Genomic DNA, 22,358 nt, shown 5'->3' on the forward strand with positions numbered 1-22,358 from the left:
GTTTTTTAGATTTGACACAGTTGAAGGCATGTAAGTGGTCATTTAAATTTTTCCAAAAAACTTAAAGGCAAAAATTCTATAAACACAAAAAGGATTTCACTGTTTAATGTTTCAAATTTAAAACAGTTTCCTGTTATCCTGCTCTTGGCATTGGGTTTTTCCCCCCTAGCAGTTGGTTTGGGTTTTTTTTTTAAAGCTGTGCTAACGTAAACTTTAGGAATTTATAAATACTTTCAGTGACAATTATCTCTGTAAAACCCCATCCTTTTTAGGAACTTTCTGGATAAAACTCAAGACAAATCTGGTCAAATTTAAAAAATCAGTAGATGTGCATAAATTATGCAATTCCCCCGGTTTCTATGCATAGCTCCACCATCTTTATGTAGATGCTTATAAAGAATTAGTGGAATTTTCATCTTTATCTCTAAATTTACAGCTCTTCATTGAATTAGGGATTTCGTAGCTTCAATCTTTTCTGACTGTGGTTTTATCTCATTATTGGCTTGCAGAGGTTCCACTTCACGCATACATGGAATAATTTTCAATTGTTGCAGAATAACTTACAGGGCTGTTTTAGCACACATCCTCTTAAATGTTGTACTTTTTTTTTAGTGGTTTGTTTGGGTTTTTTTTCCTTCAGCTCTTCCTTTTTTTTGTTTATTTGTTTTAAATCCCTTACAGAATTTTATCCTGATACACAGAGTGATGTTCTTCTACACATGTCACATACTTGGGCCGAACAAAACCAGTTGTGACCTGTGTTATAAAACTCTCAGCTCTAAATGCTCACTCATCAGTTTATCAGATTTTTTGTGCAGACTTTCTCAAATACAACTTGCATGACTTTCCTGTTAGATTAAGTTGTAAATGAAAGGACAGTTCTGCTCCCCTTTCAAGTTAAAGCTGCAGCAATGATTCCTCAGTATTCAATCTGCTTCCTAGATTAATTTGTGAAGAGCAGATACATTTGAGAACTTTGCACTTCTAAAAGGTAACAATAGGAAAATAGTCTTGTTTTGACAGCTGCTTGGCTTCCACAAGTACTGCTACTCACCTCTTCTTTCACTTTCTTATTATCTTTGTGTATTATTGTACTTCACCTGTATTTAACCATTAGTTTATTCCTTGAAAAAGGTTGCTAGCAGTTGGCCTTTTGAAGGACTAAAGTAAAATTAGACTGATGATCAGTCTGAGTCCTGTATATTATACAGCATTTTACACAAAAGTCCAAGCTTTGGGACTGTTTTGGGAAATGCCATTTTTTTCCTCATCACCTCTCACCAATTGTTAACTGTAAAATACTGATATTTGAGAAAAAAAATTACATGGCCTGAGGTTCATATGACATTGCTTACTTTGGCTGTATGGTTAGTTGATGAAAAAGAGTAAGCAGAAAGCATAAAATAAGCCAGTAATAGTTAAATGAGTCTTAACCATGTTTGATATGTAACCTCCATTCCTTTAAGAATTAGTGGCAAATTCTAAATCAAAATAGATATTGCTGACTATGTTTCAGTCATCACTGAAAGTTAGTCAATACTTTTGTCCTTTTAAAATGCTTTTTCTGCATGATTTGTATCAGAACAGAGCTTTTTTTGTTGGTTTTTTTTGTTTGTTTGTTTTTTTAAGATGTGAAAACAAAAGTCTTATTTTAAATAGGGCTTAGGCATGCCACCTTTATTTACAGTTTGCTGGTCTGAGTGACTTTTTGCACCATTACAGTAGAAATCCTCTGATGGTTGATTGTAACTTTCAAATATATTCAGTTCTTTATTTTTGCCAACATTGTAGTTAAAACTTTGCCATTTTAAGCTGTGCATACTCCAAACTGGAACAAGAGTCCAGTGATTTGTTTTGATTGCTCTTTGTTGAACAGCATAGTCTTACAAGACTCTGTGTAGCAATCATCACTGGATTATAATCATCCAGTTTTATTTGATACTTAATGTGAAACTTGCTATTTAAAACATGGATAGCAGGCTTATACAGCTTTGAAAATTCAGAAGAATCCAAGAAAGTAGTTACCATAAAGTGCATGGAAAAATTTAAAATTATGTACATTGTTTTTATACATTAAGTTTATTAATAACTTTCTAAAGAAAAATCTTCCAATTAACACTTTGATGAAATGCTGATGTTCAGTTGCCCAAACCTTTTTTTTTCAAAGCTTATATCTCTTCAAAACTGTGACCACAGCATTCAACACAATTGTAATATTAACTTACTCTTAGAACAGTGAAGATTTAGACAGAATATTGGAATATTATTCTGCAGTACTCTTAATTTTTTTTTGTTATGTCCATTAATTTTTGTATATGTTTGAATGAGAAAGAAAAAGATGCCTGAAGATCACTTGGAAGATGCTCATCTTTCTTGTTGTTGTAACATTGATTTCCTTCATTCCCATGACCAGGTGGTTCTACAAACAAAGTCAGGAGTTTGTTAACCTAAATGTAATGTAAATCAGTTGTGGGGGAGGAAGAGATGCTGTATGAAATATCTTTTTGTGTAAAACTTAACAGTTAATATAATAATGCAAATGGAATTTAAGCTAGCAGGGCCTACAGCAATGTATTTATCTGAATACTTCAGCATTTGTATCTTGCTTTTTCCAGATGCCCTAATGTAACAGACAGGGAAAAAAGTTCTTATTAGTTAACTACTTCTTTTGGATTTATGGCAGGAGCCCCTTGGCACAGATGGAGGAGGAAAGGAGGGAGCATGTAGCCAAAATGAAAAAAATGGAAATGGAAATGGAACAGGTGTTTGAGATGAAAGTCAAAGAAAAAGTTCAGAAACTGAAGGACTCTGAAGCTGAGGTAATCAAAGTGTCTTAAACCCCAATGTGCTGGAGGCTGAACAAGTGTAGAGGCGGCACTTTTTGCCAAGACTTTGTAACAATTCATTGCACAGTTGGATTTTATGTGTAAAGACAACATGATTCTTCTTTGTCTTTGTTGAAATGATATAAGCCTGGAGTTAAAATATAATTTTAATGTTCACATGCATTCTAGTTTTATTTTCACAGTTATAGTATGTTAAAATATTCTTTAACTTTCTTACCCTCTTCTCCCTTTTCTTTAGAATGTTTTGGGACTATTTTCTTCCTTGTGATTTAAAAAATTCTTTAGACATTCAGGGTTTACATGAGGTAATGCATTAATTTACTGTGCATATTGCAAAAGCATTTCAGGAATTGGATACGGTATCTGTAAGAAACCATCTAAATGAGAATTACTAGGCTAAGGAAGAGGCATGGATATGTTTTTGTTCATGTTCTGGTATTACTTGAACAAATTTTATGGATATTTTATAATTTCTGTCATCTTCAGGTGAAGTCCTCACAGTGAAATTGTTTCTATGGACTTCAAGGGACTCTCAAAGTGATCTTTTTAAGGGACTATTATAAGTGGAGGTTTAAGTAAAACTAATTTCCTAAGTTTTTTCTAAGCGGTTTCTCACAAGTATCCTAATAAAGAAGTTGAGAACTGTCGAAGTTCTTAGAGAAAGTTTGGCTCCAAATTTGAGGAAAAATTGAGGAAACTTGGAAGGGTAGTTGAAATGCTTGGCAGCCTCAGCTTTGTGAGAAGCCAAGGCACACTGGATCAGAGGGAAAGAAAATCAATCTAGATTCTGGGTTTTTTTTTGAGAACTGAACAGATAAGGTTATAAATGCTCAGATACACCAGTCAGCAATTTGAGAATTTTCAAGCTAGATATTTTATCTGGGTCATGAGTTTTGTAGTCACTTGATTTATCTTTCCTGAATTTGTCTCAAATCTTTCTGAACCTATTTATTCTTCTGGCATCCACACTCTCCTTGTCATAGGAAAATCAAAACAATCAAATATTTCTAGTTTTCGTGTACTATCTCATGACTTTTTGACTGAGTGTATACTGTGATACCAGTTTTTAAATGTTCATGCAATTCATTCTTTTTTTTCTTTCACCATTCATGACTTCGTAAACTTCTGTTCTATTTATCTAAATGTAGAAAAATGGGCAATAGACAGTGCTGAGTACAGAGTACAGTTGCTGATGTTTATTATTGCAGCTCCAAAAGTTGCTGAGTTTTCTGCACTTCACAACTCTGTTCATAATTTTCTGTAGCTGCAGCGACGCCATGAACAAATGAAAAAGAATTTGGAGGCACAACACAAAGAACTGGAGGAAAAGCGTCGCCAGTTTGAGGATGAGAAAGCCAACTGGGAAGCTCAGCAACGTATTTTGGAACAACAGAATTCTTCCAGGTAAGCTGGAGTCTTGTCTTGTAGTTGACAATAAAGATTCTGTAGTTTTTTGCTACAAGGCAGTTTCTGAGATAATAATGGCCTGTCGTCATTGACCAATATGGAAGTGTCACTTAAAACCAAGACAAATCATGAACTGCTTTTAGTTACAAAGAAGCACATATCTGCAGTATTGGGAAGGTTTTTAGCTTTTAAAGCAGGTTTTAATCTGCAAAAACATTGTACCCACGTGTAACTTATATCTGTGTAAAAAAAATATGTTTATGTTTGAAAGCTGCATTGCATCAGACTTCTGAGGGATGCAGAATTAAAGCTTTGAGAATTAAAATGTTTAATTCCCTGTGTCCTTGGAGGGGAAAATCTGATGATAAATGCATTGCTTGACTCACATAAGGCAAGCACTGTGTACTTAATGAGGTTCACACATTGTGTTGCAACCAGTAACGCTTTATAAAATGCTTATTTTAAAAGGTGTATATTAGTAATTAAAAAAAAATCTGTACATGTTTGGACTATTTAACAAACTTTTTTTTAATGTAATTTTAGAACCTTGGAAAAGAATAAGAAGAAAGGGAAGATATTTTAAATGCATCATTTTGACCACCAGTTATGTATTAGTTGCCAATATGCCAGCCTGGACATCAGTGTTTGTTGGATCCGTTTGACCAATTTTGCACCAGTTGTATCCATAGTAATGGATTTAACAGCATGACAAATTTTTGTTAATTTTGATGGAGAATGAGATGCCTTGAATTGTCTAGGGTGTTGTGTACTTGGAAAAAATAACAGCTCTAAGTACCTTTTTTTAATTTTCTTTTTTGTTCAACAGGTGTCATTTTAATGCAAAAGAAAACATTTTACTGTTGTACAATCATGTTCTGGTGGTTTAACGGTTTACAGGATATTAAAAAACGCAGGACTCTAGACGGTTTTTAGTGAGGATAAATTGCCATAATAAGATGCAAACAATGCTTCTCTATTATTATGATACAAGAATTCCATTCAGTGCAGCATATACAATAATGTAATTTAGTCTAACACAGTTGACCCTATTTTTGACACTTCCATTGTTTAAAAGGACACATGGAAAAACAGAAGTTGTAAGCTTACAGTGCACCTAAGCTTTTTATAACAACCCTTTTATGTTTTGGATTCTTGAAATATATGCTATTCTCATTTAGTAACTTCTTTAGCCAGAAGGATCTCATTACTGCTTCATTTTTTGTAATAACATTTAATTTAGATATTTTTCCATATATTGGCCCTCCTAAATAGAATATAGCTTCTTTCATATGGTAGGAACCAGTGAGTAAAACTTTCCTTTAACTCCCTTTTTACATTTTATGGTAAGTAGCAGGAAAATGCATTTATAGGTCATTTCTAGGCAAAATTGTGGAGTTAACTACCAACCTGTTTCTACCTGTGTGCAGTCTTTCTTTATTTTACTAGAAATGGGAATATGGCCTCGAGAAAAACATCACCATTTTGCATTTAGCTGTATTCATATACTGCATTTCTGTATTTTTGTTTGTATTGTAAAAAGTTACATAATAAACAATGTTGTGATGTAACATGCTGCTGTGTCAGAATCTTTAAGGGTGTTGAGCAGCTGAGCACTTCCCTGGGAAGTGTTTGAACTTTCCCTCTGCCATCTGCACTTCACTGACCCGTGCCTGTGATTTGTCTGAGGAATCAGTTTAAGGTGTAGAGAACCCCGTTGCTGTGGCCATGCAGTGAATTGGCAGCACTCGTGTCTGTCGTGCCCAGGAGAGGGCACCAAGTGCTCACACACCCTGTGCTGTGTCCCACCAGCTCCCCCCTCGGCAGTCCTGCTTCCCACACTGGGCTTTATGCGAGCTTTGATCAGGAGCATCTAGTGAGGGGGGTGTGTGTAACAACACATTTATAGCCCCCTCAGGTGTTTCTCTTGGGCTTGTTGGCAAAGGGGAGGGGTTATTTTGTCTTTTTTTTAGTTAGCTGTGTCAATTCTGAAAAATGTAATAGCTAGGATGTTGATATTTCAAATACAGCCTATAAGTTGTTACAAAATTAATGGGGATTTCTTATGTCTGTCTTCACCTAAGGAATAATGATATCTATTTTTTTGCACATATCCCTTGTATTATCCCTGCTATCACTCTTTCTGCTCATTTTTCTTTCACATGAATTATACTTACGGAAATGTGATTTTTTCAGCTTCCCAAAGAAACAAAGGCATTTGCAGTAGTCTGCATAAAAGCCTTCTTATAACTCATTTCATGTACATTGTCTCTTTCTTTCCAGAGAAGACCCTGATGATCAATAAGTAGGCATCGCTTTTGCTTTCAAGTAAACAGAATTGCAAAATTTGATCTTTCATAGATCACAGAAGATTTGCACTGCCTACATCTGCCCCTCAGGTTTCAGTTTAATTCAGTAAATTGAGTAATGTAATAACCAGGCAGGAGTTGCCATCCAGGAGAGAAGCTGCAGATTCTGAGTTGCTCTTTGGACTCGTCTAAACTCCGGATGGACTGTCTGTGTGGGTATGCGTGTGCTTTAGAGTTTCCATTTGCTCTGAAATGAGAGATTTCATTTATCGGGAAACTTGTTTTCCTTATGCCGGTCTTCATTCTCCTCGCTATTCTCTAGCCTCGCTTACAGTTGGGATGATCAAAAACCGGTATAAGCTCTTGTTAGGTCTTTTGTATTAATCACAGAATCATGGAATGGTTTGAGTTGGAAGGGTTCTTAAAGATCATCTGGTTTCAGCCCCCCCATCATAGACAGGGACACCTTCCACTGGCCCAGGTTGCTCAAAGCCCCATCCAGCCTGGCCTTGAACGCTTCCAGGGATGGGGCATCCACAACTTCTCTGAGCAACATAGGTAATCAATTATATTTCATTTGTATTTGCATGAAAATTTAGAGCATGTGTTCAGAGTTTGCTTCTGAAATGAAGCATTGCACTTTTGGGAAAGACATCTGTCACCTCTCAACTTGTTTCTTTAATGCTTTGGCTTTTTATGGTAAGTTTGGCTGCACCAGGGTTTTTTTAATTAAAAATATAAAACTGAGAATGATCTATGAAACTGTGCAGCTTGTAGTACAGCAGCTGTATAGCCAGTACAGCCACTAAGCTACAGAGATACTAAGATACAAGCCCCGGCTGGGTTTTTTTTTCCCTTCCACCAAATATATCATAATTGAAATGTGTTATTTCTGTGAAGCCAATGCTCATTCTACTTGTTAGTATTTGAGTACTTGGATTTGCCTGTATTAGTGTCACAACTCTGCGAACATGCAGCAGAGGTGTTGCACTGTGTGTGCTGATGGACCAGAGCCATGTTGCATGGGTGGTCCTAGAATTTTCTGGTGTGCTTTCTGGTGTACAGTGAAACCTCACCTGCTCTGCTGAGGCACAAAACCAGAGGGGTTATGGAGCAGTTCTGTCCATCTGCTGCCTGTTTCTGTAACAGAAGTTGCTATCATAGCAGAGTCTGGTCTTTAGGCAATTATGAGGCTGGAAATTTTGCTGCTCTTGTTTGTGATTGAAGATCTCCATTCAGTTTAGAGTGTGTTCTGTGAAAGGGGGAGGGAGGGAGAGAAAATAATCCTGGTTCTGCCAAGCATGGCCCTGCAAACATCCCTGTTGAATATGCAAACATGCTACACGTACATTTATATGGGGGTGTAGGTGTGCTTTTATATAGAGATAGGTATGAAATGCATCTATATTTTTATATATAAAAACTGTGTAAAGACTGCAGACCTGGGACTTTCTTCTGATGACAAATACATTCCTGTATTGGGTAGCTTATCTGGCTGACCAAAATTGAGGTTCAGCATCCTGAGTATCTGGATGCTGATATTGCTGCTTCCAGCATGAAACACAAAGTTTTGAAGGAGTGATGTTGTATTCTTTTGGCTTTCACTGCAGTTTTCCCATTTGGTAGGCAGTGACCTGCTGATGCCCTGACTCCTTGATAAGGCCACATGTTGGACCACTTTGGTTCATGTGACATTTTATCACCAGAGTACTCGTGGCTAGGCTGCCAAACCCAAAGTCATTCCTCAATTTGACGCCCCAGGGAATGTGGCAAATTTACATTTTCCCTTCCTAAGCTTCCAGAGTGAGCATAACACACATTCTTAATTTGTTGAGCATTGGTTTTATCTTCATTGATTCAAGAAACCTGTCAATCTGATTTAAATATAAGTGATTTAAAATAATCCTTTTGAAGGTTTCAATACAAATAAATCAATATGGAAGTAAAGAATTGGGCTGGATCACTGGTTCATACTTTGAAAAGAGCAGAAAAGGAGCAAGCCAGTATATTAAGGGTTCATCATCCTGTTTGTGCAGCATTGTCAGGCTTATTTGTCTCTGGGTAGTGAGTGCAGGATGTGTTCGTGCCCAGGATAAGGATATATACTTTTCCCTGTGGACTGGCTGCGGAGATTGCTTTGCATACAGTTCTTGGGTTTCCAACCCTGAATGTTTACAAGCCTGTCCTAATGCAGTTTACATTTCTCCACTGCCAACATCTCCATTTCCTGACCTTATGCTGTTTAAGGCTCAGCAAAGGCAATTACTCCCTTCTCCACAACCTATGCCTGCCTCATCCCACATTCTGTTGAGTGTCCTGCTCTGCCAGGTGGCTGATGGGTTTGGTGGTCAGCCATCAGGATAGCAGCCTGCCCCTGACACTGGGAGCTGCTGTGCTGCTCTTTCTGGAGATGGGCTGCCTGTATCAGAACTCTCAAGAATGGAGCACTTCTGGAGCCTCGCTGCATGCTGTGGGTTTGCCCACCCCTGCCTTCCTGTTTCCACATGGTAAATTCTCCCAGGAATTACTCAGCTGTTGCTCTTGGCAGCTTCCCTTGTTTCTAACTAGTCACAAATGTTCATCATTAGAAATGTCTGCTATATGCTGGTAAAAATGGCAGAGGTCTTCTTCAAGGGATGCAAATGGGACTCCTCCCCTGCATCCGGATCTAACACCTACTGATGCTGGAAAAAAACAGTGTTCCCATCCTCCCAAGGTTGTTGGCTGTCTTTTGCTAAGGGCAACAGTGAGGAAGCACAGTAAATGAAAGGCCTTTCCTTTCTCTGGTCACCAGGATATGCAGCTGTGAGACTGGAGAATTTCCTCTGTTCAGCAGGTGTCCACAGCTGCCTGGGGCATCCCTGCATGAGCAGGAGGGGATGCAGAAGGGCATCTGAGGCCACGGGGGTGACCCAGCAGCAGCACTTGGGGACCTGCAAGTGGGCTGGGGTGCCAGGTAGTGCTGCTGCAGAGGCTGCAGCTGCAAATAATCTCTGCCTTCTGCACCTTGTTTTCTTCTTCACTATGAAAAGTAGCTGATGACCACGGGAACAGATCTTTGAGCAATATTATGAGAAGAAACTGCTGACTGCCATAGGAAAACAAGTCAAAATTTTTATCTATTCCCCTTGTGACTGGGAAGGCAGCTCTTTTTCAGCTCTGCACTGTCATCTGGACAGGTCTCTGAGGCAGCCAAGACACTTGCTTTGTGCAGACAGTGCAATTTTTTAATGAAGGTGATCATATTTCAGCTTGCCCTGGGACAGCTGGACCACACAGGTCAAGATAAAACTTGTGATTTTGCTTTACTAAGGGAATATAATTCCTCTGGCTTCTCTGATGTCCCCTGTACTTGCTCTGGTAGCAATAATCTTCACAATGAAAGGAAATGGAAAAAGCAGTCATGTCACAATGACCAGATTTTTGTAGTTTATCAGGATTACTGAGAGGCAAGGAGAATCCCTTTTCTGCTCTCAAGACCTTCTCATTTGCTAATCTTCAGAATAACTTGTTTCTTTCCTCCAGGAGCTGCTGAGTCACTAATTCCCAGGCTTGACTCATCCAAGGTGCTGCATGTGGATTGGGGCAATCCCAAGCACAAATATAGGCTGGGTGGAGGAGCCAGACTTGGGTGTGTGGGTGGATGAGAAGCTGGATATGACCCAGCAATGTGCACTTGCAGCCCAGAAAGCCAAACATGTCCTGGGCATCCAAAGCAGCGTGGCCATCAGAGCAAGGGAGGGGATTCTGCCCCTCTGCTCTGGTGAGACCCCACGTGGAATTTTGCATCCAGCTCTGAATTCTGGTCCTCAGCATAGGAAGGACCTGCTGGAGCAAGTCCAGAAGAGGCCACAAAGATGATCAGAGGGTCTCTTCTATGAAGACAGGTTGAGACCATCGGACATGTTCAGCCTGGAGAAGACTCCAGAGAGACCTTAAAGCAGTCTTCTAGTCTTTTACAGGGGCCCTACAAGAGAGCTGGACAGGGACTTTTTACAAGGGCATGAAATGATAGGACAAGGGAGAATAATGATTTTAAACTGACAAATAGTAGGTTTACACTGGGTATTAGGAAGGAATTCTCTACTGTGAGATTGGTGAGGCCCTGGAACAGGTTGCCCAGGGAAGTGATGGGTGCCCCATCTCTGGAAGTGTTCAAGTCAAGGCCAGGCTGGGTGGAGCTCTGAGCAACTTGGTCTAGTGGAAGGTGTCCCTGCTTATGGCAGGGGAGTCCTTCAACCCAAACCATTCTGTGATTCCTCACTAAGAGGAAGGCTTTATTTTGTATGTGCCAAGCCTGAGAACTGTACTGACAGCATTCAAGCTTTCACCTGACTAGTAAAGGCCTCTGGGTACTTTGGAAAGCCACTTAAGTTGTAGTTTTCTTCAGTTTTCCTTCTGGAAACAGATTCCTGTCTCCCTGCAGAAGCAAAAATCTTTTTTCTTGCAGGAGATGCAGACAGGAGTATGTCTTGGCAAAATGGATGAAACTGCTTTGGTCAACTTCAGTGTCTGAGTGTCCTGCCCTGTGGCATGGTGTGAGCTCCCTTCCCTCTCTGCTGCTGTTTAGACTCCCCATGGAGCTGATTGAACCCCCAGAAAACTAACCAAGAAAATAAGAAACTAGCAGAGTAATTTCATCATGTCTGGAAACCTTTCAGAAAGTAAGTTCAGGTTGAGTCATCCTGATTCCCAGGGCTTTGCATCTCCATTCCTGTGTGCCAGAGCCTGGTGGGGTTTTTTCCCTGTCCCCACAGATGGATGTGGTGGAGTCCCCATGTATTGTACCTTCCCAGCCACAGCCACTGGTCTGGCTGCTCAACCCTGTCCCCATTATCCTGACTGCATCACAGCTGATGCCTCTTCGAGATGGTTGTAATTAATAGATCTTTCCCCAGATCTTACACCAGGGGGAATAGCAATCCGATGCTGCTGTTTCATCAGCTCTGACTGCAGAGCAACCTGTGCTGCTTTTACTTCATTTCTCATCCTCTGCCAAGCTGCTGTCTCACAGAAATGTCAGCCTTTTTATTTAATCCTGCACAAAGAGTGTGTGCTCTAATCCTCAACAGTACAACCTAATTCTTTGAATTGCAAATAAGGGCAGAGGTTCCACATCTGTTCATAGGGTGTTTAGGCTATGCATGTTTTACAGTTCTTTAAAAATAATCTTAAAATCCCTTATGTCTTGAGTTTGATTTTGTGTACCCAAGATTTGTGTATCCCTGAAGGTTTGCACCTCGCACTAAGAGACACCAGAGAAGAAGTGTCAGCTGAGTACATAGTCAGACTCCTCTGAAGGCTTTTCAGATGATATTTGCTAGCTGTGGTAGCCCACCTGATTTGCAAACCTTGTTACAGTGAAGAAACTGCAGGGAAGAGAATGTTTCATGGTCTGTTGTGTTTGCCAGCAGTACAGTGGAAAAGGAGATGCTGACACCTGAGTTATGAGCACAAAAAAGTCATCTGGAACAAGCAGTACTGCCTGCAGGCAGACTTAACAGGCATAAAGGTCCAAATCCCACTAATGACACAAACCACAAGGAACTGATGTCTGCCCCTATTTAAGCAGCAGGTGGCAACATCCCCTGCCTGATGGAATTCAACTTAGGCTTTCATGAGGACTTTATTTTTCCTCCTCTTGGAGCAGGAGAAACCTCAGACTCTGTTTGCAGCCTCTGCCTTTCTCAAGAGCACCTTAGCAGTGCCTCCAAAGGAGAGTCTGCAGAAGGACACTGGGGAAGTGTCTTGACTTTAGTGATGCAATTCCTGTTTAAAGAAGGGGTTTTTTCCCCTCTTAGTCAAGTGGCTTTCACTGAACATGACCTCAAGTCAATCAGTGGTGTGCAAGGGCACCCAGAAATACCTCCACATGTACTTTCAAATGCTTTTCCTATATGGTTGCTGCAGTAGTTTTGTGAAAGATGCAGGGGAAAAGCTTTCCCTAAAAGCACAAGGATGTGCACAGGTGTGTGTTCTAATGGCTTCTCAAATGGGCAATTGAGAAAAACGTCTCCACTGTAAAACATGCATAGCCCAGGTGTGGGCCTTAGTGGACTGCAAGCAAAACACTTGTAAATACAAATTCAAGCTCTAACTTGAAATATCCTGGCGCCCCATTGATACCACAGTGGTTAGGCCTGAAATACAGTGGCTCCACCAGGCTCTCTGGCTTTATCACAGTCCTTGGGACCACAAACTAGTAACAGGTCCACAGCTGTTAACTTGGGCATCTTTGAACCTCAGCTTCTGAAAAACCTTCTGTAGACCCACTGACCCACCTCACCGTTTATTTCTGTGTGCTTCACCCACCACATTGCTCAGCCTGCCCCTGGTGGGATGGGGAAGGACGTCTGAGATTCAGTTCTAAGGGGAGAAGACCAAAGCTAATTTTTAAATGGGAGTTGCTTGAAGAAGCCAAAAATTATGCCACTCCTGGCATAGGAGGATACAGGCAAAGGGCCCAGAGACCAGACAGAGTAGCTTAATGGTATGATTTCTAATTAATTGAGAGAACACCAGTAATTTCTTCTATGTGCCACCTTCACCTTACATCTGTGTTCTGAAGCATGCTCAGTCTCTACTGTCCAGCTTTTCTTATTGATGGATAATCCTGAAAGCCAGAGGTAAGGTCACACATTGTTTTAAATGCAGAAGGACTAAAATTTTGAGTATGTTATAAAGAAAGAAGCAGCCAGAAAATTAAGCCTGATCACAAGATCATGGTACAAGAGAAGGCCATCTCTGTGACTGTGCAGACAGTAAACGCAGCCCAGAAATTCCTGGAAATTGTGAAAGAGGCACACATGACACTGATTTAAGAGATACTAAAATATTTCTGTACATAAAGACAGATGGTCAACAGTAGATGCCTGAAAGCCCAGGGGATTTCATTTGATATGAGTGAAGAGGCCAGTTCATGAAGTCACAAAGTGATTGTAAGTAGTGAGGATCTCTGTGTGCGCTGGCAATAAACGCTTCCACTTTCTATTTCATCTTCTGCCCTTGCCATGGTTGTATTTCTGGCATGTGATTCATATCGGTCTTTTCCCTTTGCCTCAAATTTTTCCTTTTAAAATCTGTTCAAACCATTGTTCTTCCTATATTCCAGGTTTACATGTCTTCCTGTCTTTTGATCTACAATGACAAACCCCAGCCATACGAAGCTAGAGAAATGTGGCTGCAAGTAGAAAGTATGCAAACAAATGTTTGTATTTACTTAGAAATTTAAGTTTTATGAACAGCAAAGGCAAGAGCTTAACACCTGTTCCTACCTACTTGATGATATCAGTTTCTCTGCTGTATGCTCTTCCTGCACCAGAATTTGTAATCCATAGTCATGTATGGATGTGTGCTCCCATTTGGCAAGGGTCTGGAGGAGATGGATTGAGTCTGGGGTACAGAAAACAGTGTAGCCCATGCACATCCACCTGAGGGCCTGGAGAGAGCTGGCCACCATATTTGCAAAACTTCTTTCTGTCATCTTTGGATTGTCCTGGAGGTCCCAAAAAATGGAAAAAGGCAAGTGTCACACCTAGCTTAAAAAAAAAAAAGGCACTCAAAGGAACGATATGCAGTTCAGTGAGAAAAACTGCCAAATGCTGCATGGGGGAAGGACTGACTCCTGAAAGCAAAACTGGGGAGGGACTGGCTGGGAAACAGCGTTGTGGGAAAGTCCTGGGATGGTGGGACAAAAGCTGAGCATGAGCCCCCAGCATGCCCTAGCTGTGATGAACATAGCAGCCTCCCACCCCTATTGGCAGAAACACAGCCCGCAGGTCAAGGGAAGGGTTCATCTTAATCTATTTGTGTGGATACCACATCCCTCCCACTCCCTGATGGATGTTAATGAACTGCAGTGAGTTCAGGGAGACCCCAGGGTGGCTGTGCAGGTGCCCAGGAGACTGGAAGGGCTCCATCCCTGGAGGTGTTATAGCCCATCTGGATACAACACCCTGAGCACCCTGCTCTGAGCTTTCAGTGGGGGTTGACATAGAAATCCATCATGATCTACCCCCAGCTCAATTATTCTGTGCTTCTTAGATAGCTCAAGTGGGAGTGGCAAAGACAAAACCCTGTACTAACCTGGTCTGAAATACACAGTCATGTGGAGCAGCCCAGGCTGGCAAGAGTACTGCAAAATGTCAAGAAGGGACGACCTGACAGAGTTGCTTCCTGTTGCTCTGCAGTTAAAAAAAAAATTATTAAAACACTCACAGAAAGCCTAATTGCCTAGAAAAGGTTACTTGTGACTGAGAAATGAGGGATTTTGACACTGCTTATAATGCTAAGCAAAAACAGTATCCTGTATGTCTATTTATGTGAGGTTATGTAGAGACACTGCGTTTATATATGGGATGTAAAAAGCTGGCCCTGGTTTTGCATGGTGAATGGGAATGCCCCTCAGCAGCTAGTGTCCCCCTGGCCATTGCCTCATCCCATGACTAAGCCAGGTTTTCTCAGCTCCTCGGTATCTCTCAGTCAGCCTTACTGGCAGTTTTAGTTTCCTGGGAATGTTTGCTTATGTTTGCTGCTGCAGTTCCCCCCTTGGTACTGCACTGGCTCACAGGTGACTGACCCAGCAGCTGACTCTGGAGAGGACAATGCCCTCTGGTGAGCCTGAGGCCATGGCTGGGGTAGGACCATGTTGAATGCAGTCTCTCTCCTCTACGGGCCCCTGGAGCAGCCCCCAAGATCCTTGGCTACGGGGAGGGCACAGATGTTCAGGCCCCCCCAGCATCCACAAGCTGCATATTGGGGCATTTACATCTGTGTCTGAGTGATGCCTGTGCCTAATTCCCATGGAAAGGCCAGATGTTACAACTCCACTGACCTAATTCGGGATCAAGGCGCTGGCGCCTGCCATTCCTGACACGTCTCCCAAGATCCAGGAGACAGGAGCGATCACCCCAGTTTCAGGCTTTTCCAGAGCACCTTGTCCCTGGGCACTGCTGTTGCAGGTGTGTGGTGCAACAGCACCCACAAGTACAGGCAGAGCATCCTGCCTGCTGTGCCAGCTGTGCTCCAGCCTGGATGAACACCGGATGATGGGCTCACGGCTTGGTTTTCAGCACACTGAGCCGATTTGCTGCACGCTGTGAAAGGATGGCGTGCTGGGTTTTCATTGAGGGCTGATTTCCCAGAGGAGGGATTTCTGTCAGGGATATTAACTCCCTGCTGGGTCAAGCTGAGTGCTTTGAGTGGCTCTCACTGATGTCTTAAAAATAGAGATATCCTTATTAATATATTCCTAAGACTAAAAAGTCCTTGTTCTCCAGCCAAATATGTCATCGCCCTGGCACCAAGCACCATCCTTCCTGCTACAGCTTTGCTGGAATTTGGCTTTGTCCAGAGGAGAGTCAGGAGTTTACATCCTTTTCCTTAGAATCATTGCTTTGTCGAGAGTTTGGGCTCATTCAAACCCCAGGGGTTTTCAGAGACCTTGGCTTTATTTTGCTTCATCTCAAGAAAGCCAGAACACCCTTTTGTTCCCCTGCGCATCAGTCAGTCAGAATGGGCTGGTGGCCAAGCTGGGCCAGGCAGTACCTCCAAAGGAAAAGGTGTGCAGGGGTAATTTCGGGCTTGGGCTACTTGCAGATGGCAAGAAGTTGACAAATAAGCTGTGCATGAAGTGCTGCCTACCTTGAGCCATGTAGTGATAGAACAAGGAGTAATGGTTTTACATTGACAGAGTAGGTTTAGATTAGATATTAGGGAGAAATTCTTTTCTGTGAGGGGGGTGAGGCACTGAACAGATTGCCCAGAGAAGTTGTGGATGCCACATCCCTGGTAGCTATTGCCTTGGCTAAATCCCAGTCTCAGTGATGTCTCTCCTGCCCATGTGGGGAGGCAGCTGAAGGTATTTTTCCCCCTCTTTATTAAGTCAGGGTACTGCTCTCATGTGTCTCACTCTGGCCTCCTTTTCTTTTGCCAGAGCAAGTGATCTCCAGCCAGATTTTCTAGGCTCATAATTGCTGGTGCATAAAAGTGCTCCAAAGGCTTGGCAAAACTAGGTCTTAGATTGTCAATGGAAGCTGTAGCATCTTCCCCACATGCACGCTTGCCTCTTCCAAGCATGCAAACCCCTGCTCATCCCTGAATATTGATGTTGGCATGGCATGGATCCTATGGAGATTTTTCTGCTTGAAACCTGACTGGGGAATGCACATGAGAGTTCCAGTGACTTGTCTAGGAGGGATTTGCCTTGCAGGGACCCCCACAATGCATGGTTTTCTCCGTCACACCAAGAACAGCAGAACAGGGACAGGTAGGCTGAGTTGGGAATGCTGAGTGCAGAGGTCCAATCCCCTGCCTCTCATTTGCTGTTTTATTGGCCAGCTCTGCATCTGGCTGGATCCTCAACAGTCCAGGTATAAGGGCTTGGGTGTGGATGGGAAAGGGCTTTGCTCAGCCGGAGAGCTGTGGCCAACATTCACATATTGTTTATTGGAAAAAAACCCCATGATTTTGCATTAATTTTGTCCTTAACCAACATTTACTGTCCCTCATAACCTCTGCTGTTGTTTACAGCAGTGCTGAGGGAGGATTTCAAGCACTCTGACCCCGAAGACTAAACCCCATGGGGAAATTCTGCGGTTGGTTCGAGCCGCAGGGTCCTGGGCAGTTGGGAGCTGGAAGTTGGCAATCCTGGCAGCAAGCCTAGCTGGAGTTCTGGCTCATGGCAGCCCCCAGTGACTGGCTCACACTGTGGAGGCACCAGCTGTCCCTCCTGGAATGCTGAGGGTGGAAGGTAAAAATACCTCCTTAGTCACGCACTTGTGAGATTCCTGGATGGAAGACACTAAAAACAGCACAATGGTTTTGGACAAGTTGGGTTTCTTGGCAATACTGTCAGCAATTAGTCTTCCTCCTGGCTTTGCACTGAGATGGAGGTGTGGGGTTAGAGCTGGAGGAAAGCAGAGCTGCCATGGGGTTGCATGCTGGGAGATGCACTGATAGACCTGCTTTTCCCAACTTCCTGTTTGCCTTAATGAATCCAAATGGAAGATCTTCATGGCCAAAAAAGAGATGCCCTGAAATCATGAGGCTGGCTGGGAGCAGAGCAGTGTCAGGGCAGGATCAGACTCTGCTGGTGAAGGTCATCAATGTTTTACATGAGAAAGGGCATTTTAGTGGTCAGGAATGGTCTGAACAGACTCACCCCATGCATATAACAAAGGGAAATTCCCAAGGAAATAATATAGTGGGAGAAAAGATGGGGTTTTTTTCTCCATGGGGCAAGGTGAGGAGGGGAGTCTCTGCCTTTCCAGAACAGCTGACCTTTCCTGAAGCAGCACATCCCCAGCCAGGAGATGCTTGAGGTGAGGAGGAGCTTGCCCTGCCTGGGAGGAAAGATACTCAGTAAATGCAAAGGCTGTGCATTCCTGGAATGTTTCCTAAAACAAGGAAAAATGAGGGATGCTATGCCCATTATAGACAAACATAGTTTGGGACAGTCTTTTGCATGGAAAACCCAGACAGCTGTGGGATATTCTTGCCATGGTATAAATAGTCTTTGTAAACCACGAGTTTCATCCATGTTATTTCAGTTTTAAATGCCTTCTAAAAATACAAAAGATTAAGATGACAGGAGAATGAAAGCCAACCCTGAAATAAGCAGGAGGTAAGAGCAGGCAAGAGACTTGTGTGCTCCCATTCCTGGCTCTCCACAGCCTCAACTCCTCATCTCCCTCTCTAATGCCTGTGCTGGGGAGCCTGTGGGATTCTGGCTGCAGGCACCACCTTCAGGCAGCTGCCTTTGGCCAGGGGCTGGATGTGACAGGGGGCTGGGCACCTGCATTGAGCAGGATGAGTCCTGTAAATAGAGTAGAAACCCAACTGTGGCCTTGACGTCAAAAACCCCCAGCTTCCTGCAAAGGCTTCCTCTGGCTTCTCAGAGCCCTGTGGCAGCTGGTCTTCTCCTCTGTATAAATGCAAACTGATATGGTAGGTGCTTGGCCAAATAAGCAGCTGTGTTGAGCTGGGACCTCAGTGGGTTGGATGTCGGCAAGGGCCGTCTCTCATCAGTGCTGTCCCACACTGGTAATGCCTGTTGGGACCCTCAGAGATGCTGGTGCATCCCTTGCGGTCCCTTCCCCAGCCTGACATGGAGTGTGAAGGCATAAGAAGCATTTGAAGGCTGAGCTATTAGTAGTGTACTCCTTGTTAACTCCTGGAAGAAGAGCATGGCCCTTTCTTCAGCCAGCGGAGAGGCAGCCATGTCCTTGGCAACTATAGATTTTGAGTTTCTACCTCAGGGAGGCAACAATCTGTGAAAAATGCCTTTGAAAACCAGTTGCCAGATAACCATCAGATGAAGCAAGATGTAGTTTGGGTCACCTGCCTTTGGGCTGAGTACCACTCCACTGCTGACAATCACCCAGCAGGCACGCAGCTCCCCTTCAGTGAGCTGCACTGCTGCAGGATGCCCAGCTCCCAGCTGGGCTGCTGCTGCTGCTGCTCTCTGTCACTTCCTTGGGAGCCAAGCTGCCTGCTCCTCATGCAGAGAAAAAGGTTTCTTTGCCCAGTGGAGGCAGCTGAGATATGGGGGGAGGGCAAGAGAGCAGCACAACTTTGCCCTTGTGCTTAGATGTGAGGTCTCTCAGCAGTACTCATCCCTGTTATCTTAACTAGCATGCATGAACAGGGGAAGCCAAATAGCTTTAATAATATCCATTTCCATGCTGTGCACTGTCAGCTGGCTGCTCTCTGGGAGCAGCTGCTGTGGAAAGCTGTACATCCCAAGGAGCCTCTCTCACAGTGCAGGCATGAGCCCAGCGGATGGGAAGTCACAGGAAGGAATAGTAAATTAGGAACGAGAACCCTTCCCATTTATTTTTAGCAGCAGCAGCCCAGTGGTGTTTACTGGAATTTCTGTTTCTTCCTCTGTGTTCCTGTCGACTTCCTTCTTGATGTTACAGCTTTGGTCAGCGTGACATGGAAGCAGATGCAAAACAATGAACAAGCCCTTTCCTGGCCATGGGGAGGTGTGGGATGAGGGGCTCTGGAATGGTTACTGATGTGGGATGCTTCAGTCCCATGCTTAGCCTGAATGACTTAGTCCTCAATGACACTGATCACAGTTTTCCTCAAGTCAGACCTTGCTTAGAGTTCAGATCATCCTCCAGAAACTACAAATGTCCCCAAATCTCTATCCCCACCTGCCTGCAAGAGACAGTGAGCCAAAGCAGCACTGGTGGCAGGAACAGCAGCACTGGCCCTCAGTCACTGGTGGCAGGTGGCAGCAGGGGATGCTCCATGAGGATGCTCACTCCAGGGGGAAGGAGAAAAGCAATTGCAATTTCATGATGTGTTGAGCTCTGCTGGAAGGCCATCACGCAGCTCCAGATTGTGCAACTTCATTACCATTTAACAGCACATCCTGTTTAATTAGCCCACCTGCTCAGCAGTAGGAAAGGGATGGCATTCCCAAGCCTTGTACATCAGCTTTTCTGATCTGAGCAGGGCAGAGGCTCCACAAAATCTTTAGAAATGAGAGTTGGTAGGGAGCACACCATGCAGCATCCCATGGCAGGGTAATATTCCTGCTTTCCCTTCACTGGCAGGCAATAGCAAGCCTTGCCTTCCTCTCTGCCGATATGCCCTGTTTCTGCTCTCCCTTTCTAGAAGGGCCTTGCCCCATTAGAAAATCCACATACCGCTTTCCCTGGCATGACAGGGGATTCAAATACCTCCTCATCTTGTGAGAGCAGCAGTAGAGCAGCCCAGCTCCTAGCCCAGCATGTGGATCTGTTTGAGTGTCTTGACGTCAGTCATGATTTGCCATTGTATCTACCTGAGTTTACTGATCAGGTAACACAGATTAACCTTGCCTACCTTGCTCCAGGGGCTACAGAGGGATGAGTAGATTTATGACACAGAGAAACCCCATCCCATCCCGCCAAAGCCAGAGTGCTCCCCTGCTGCTTTCTGGCTCAGGGCATCCATCCCCTCCCAGCACAGAGAGCTCAGCACCTTCCTGGAGCAGTAATAGTGAGTTACTGCTGATTCCCATCAGCTGGGGCTTAATCCCCAGCAGCTGCCAGTTGTGGAGGCAGGCTATATAGAGACCTGAAACCTCCCCCCCCCCCCCCCCCCCCCCAGCCTCCACCCGCCCCCACCGCCATGTAAGGGGCAAAGAGTTTGAAGCTGTTAGGTGGTGTGGGTAAGTTTCCCGTCTGTTGAGCATGCTGTTGTACAAGCGATTTCAGAAGAGATGTTTTGGCATCCAAGAGCAGGAATGGCAGATACTTCATACTGAAGAGAGTGTGGGGGGGAGAAACTAAGGTTTTGAACAAAAGGTGTTTCTTCCCATTTTTATTTCTTCTAGGCTAAACCCTAAAATTTTAGGTGCCTATGTGCTTGCTTTAAGCACTTTTTTGTGAAAGATTTGGGCTGTAAGCTGTTGTGTTAAAGTTCCTCATGCAGCATGTTTTACCACCTAAATATGCCTGGGAGTTGTTATCCCTGCAATGGAAACCAAAACAGAAGAAGATTATGGGATCTGGTGGTGAAAGGAAGCAGCAAGGGCTAAGGTTTTAAACGGCCTCTGCCATGGAGCAGCTGGTATGCAGCTCTGCAGAAACTAAAGTCTGGGCAGCTATGAGGAGGGAGGGATGGTGTGCTGAGGTGCTTTGTGGCTCACCTGGAAACCATTTCAGAAAGATGTAAAGGGTGACAATTTTCTCTCTGCAAAAGGGAGCGAAAATACTTGTTCAGAAAACAGCGTTTGGAGATGAATGGCAGCACTTCTGAGTGAGGGGTGTGCAAGAGGCTGTGTACCCAGATGTATATTTCTGTGCAGCTGAACTCAGGAAGCCACCAGTTCACCTGAAGCTGGCCCAACTGGTTCATATGGCTGTGCAAACTCCTGGTGGCTTTCTGTCCTCTAGAGGCTTCTTATGTCTTTCCACTCATTAAACTAGTAAAAGAACAGCTTCCAGCATAATGGTTTGAATGGTGAAGGGTGTGTGAGATTTTGGGGTGAAAGTTGTCTGTGTTCCTTGCTTCTTTATCTCTAGGAAGATTGTATGGGGAAGGCATGGTCATGTCTTAGTGCCATGTGTTCCGTGACACCTGTAAATCACCGGGCATGCCTGCAGTGCTCAGCACAAGACATTCTCTTACTGGTTTGAGCCTTTGGACACAAGCAGTTGTGCTGGTGTCAGTGGCTGTGATCCTTGAGCTACCAAGGTGTTCTCTTTCTAGGATTGTGCACAACTCCTGGACGCTGTGTTTGGGTGATGGTTTGAAGCTGCTTTTGGAAGAGCAACATCTGCCAGCTGCTTGTGGTGTTGTGGAGAGAGAAAAAAGTTCCTCTTTCCCAGCCTTCATGGAGAGAGAGGGGAGCAGCAGTTTGTCTTTTATTCAAACATTGCAATGGCAAAGGTGCTGCTGTGGTAGGTGATGCTCATGTGCCTGCCCACCAGGGAACGAGAGCACATACATGTTGTTTTGGTGGGAGATATGTTACAGGTTACTGGCCAGTATATGGGAAGTTGCTACTGATTTGAGGTGAAGGGACTTTGAAAGCCCCTGTGCTGAGGTGAGTCACTTGTTGACCAAGTGAATGATGAAATGAGCTGCCCTCGAGCCTGCTTAGTGGGGCTGTGATCAAACATTGCCTCACCTGCTGTGCCCAGGGGACCTCAGCTGTTCCCCTCCCTACCAAACACATGCAGGGCTCCAGGTGACCCTGCATCTGTTCTTAGGAGCAATAACAGCAAAACAAGCCTCTGCTCCAAAAAGCCTTGTCTGGGCAAGAACCAGAGTCTTTCCACATCTTCCATGCTCACTGGCT

The 22,358-nt window shown here is 43.6% G+C and overlaps 1 protein-coding gene and 1 long non-coding RNA gene across 7 annotated transcripts in view; both read left to right on the plus strand.

Moving 5' to 3' along the window:
• The window catches only part of SEPTIN7 (septin 7), a 65,928-nt gene extending 60,107 nt beyond the window's left edge, over nucleotides 1-5,821 (plus strand). The window contains exons 10-13 of one of the 2 annotated variants that reach the window (XM_071561405.1): nucleotides 10-30; nucleotides 2,684-2,819; nucleotides 4,111-4,250; nucleotides 4,797-5,821. In XM_071561405.1, the coding sequence (XP_071417506.1) occupies nucleotides 10-30; nucleotides 2,684-2,819; nucleotides 4,111-4,250; nucleotides 4,797-4,836 (337 nt within the window). In that variant the 3' untranslated portion in view covers nucleotides 4,837-5,821. The remainder of the gene's footprint in view (nucleotides 1-9; nucleotides 31-2,683; nucleotides 2,820-4,110; nucleotides 4,251-4,796) is intronic. The other variant, XM_071561406.1, reaches the window with a different exon arrangement.
• Nucleotides 5,822-13,431: 7,610 nt separating this feature from the next.
• The window catches only part of LOC139674334 (uncharacterized), a 50,800-nt gene continuing 41,873 nt past the window's right edge, over nucleotides 13,432-22,358 (plus strand). For all 5 annotated transcript variants that reach the window (XR_011698284.1, XR_011698282.1, XR_011698281.1 and 2 more), the window contains exon 1: nucleotides 13,432-13,497. This is a non-coding gene — a long non-coding RNA (uncharacterized lncRNA). The remainder of the gene's footprint in view (nucleotides 13,498-22,358) is intronic.

This window comes from Pithys albifrons, chromosome 7, assembly GCF_047495875.1.
Source record: "Pithys albifrons albifrons isolate INPA30051 chromosome 7, PitAlb_v1, whole genome shotgun sequence".
Classification (NCBI taxonomy): Eukaryota; Metazoa; Chordata; class Aves; order Passeriformes; family Thamnophilidae; genus Pithys; species Pithys albifrons.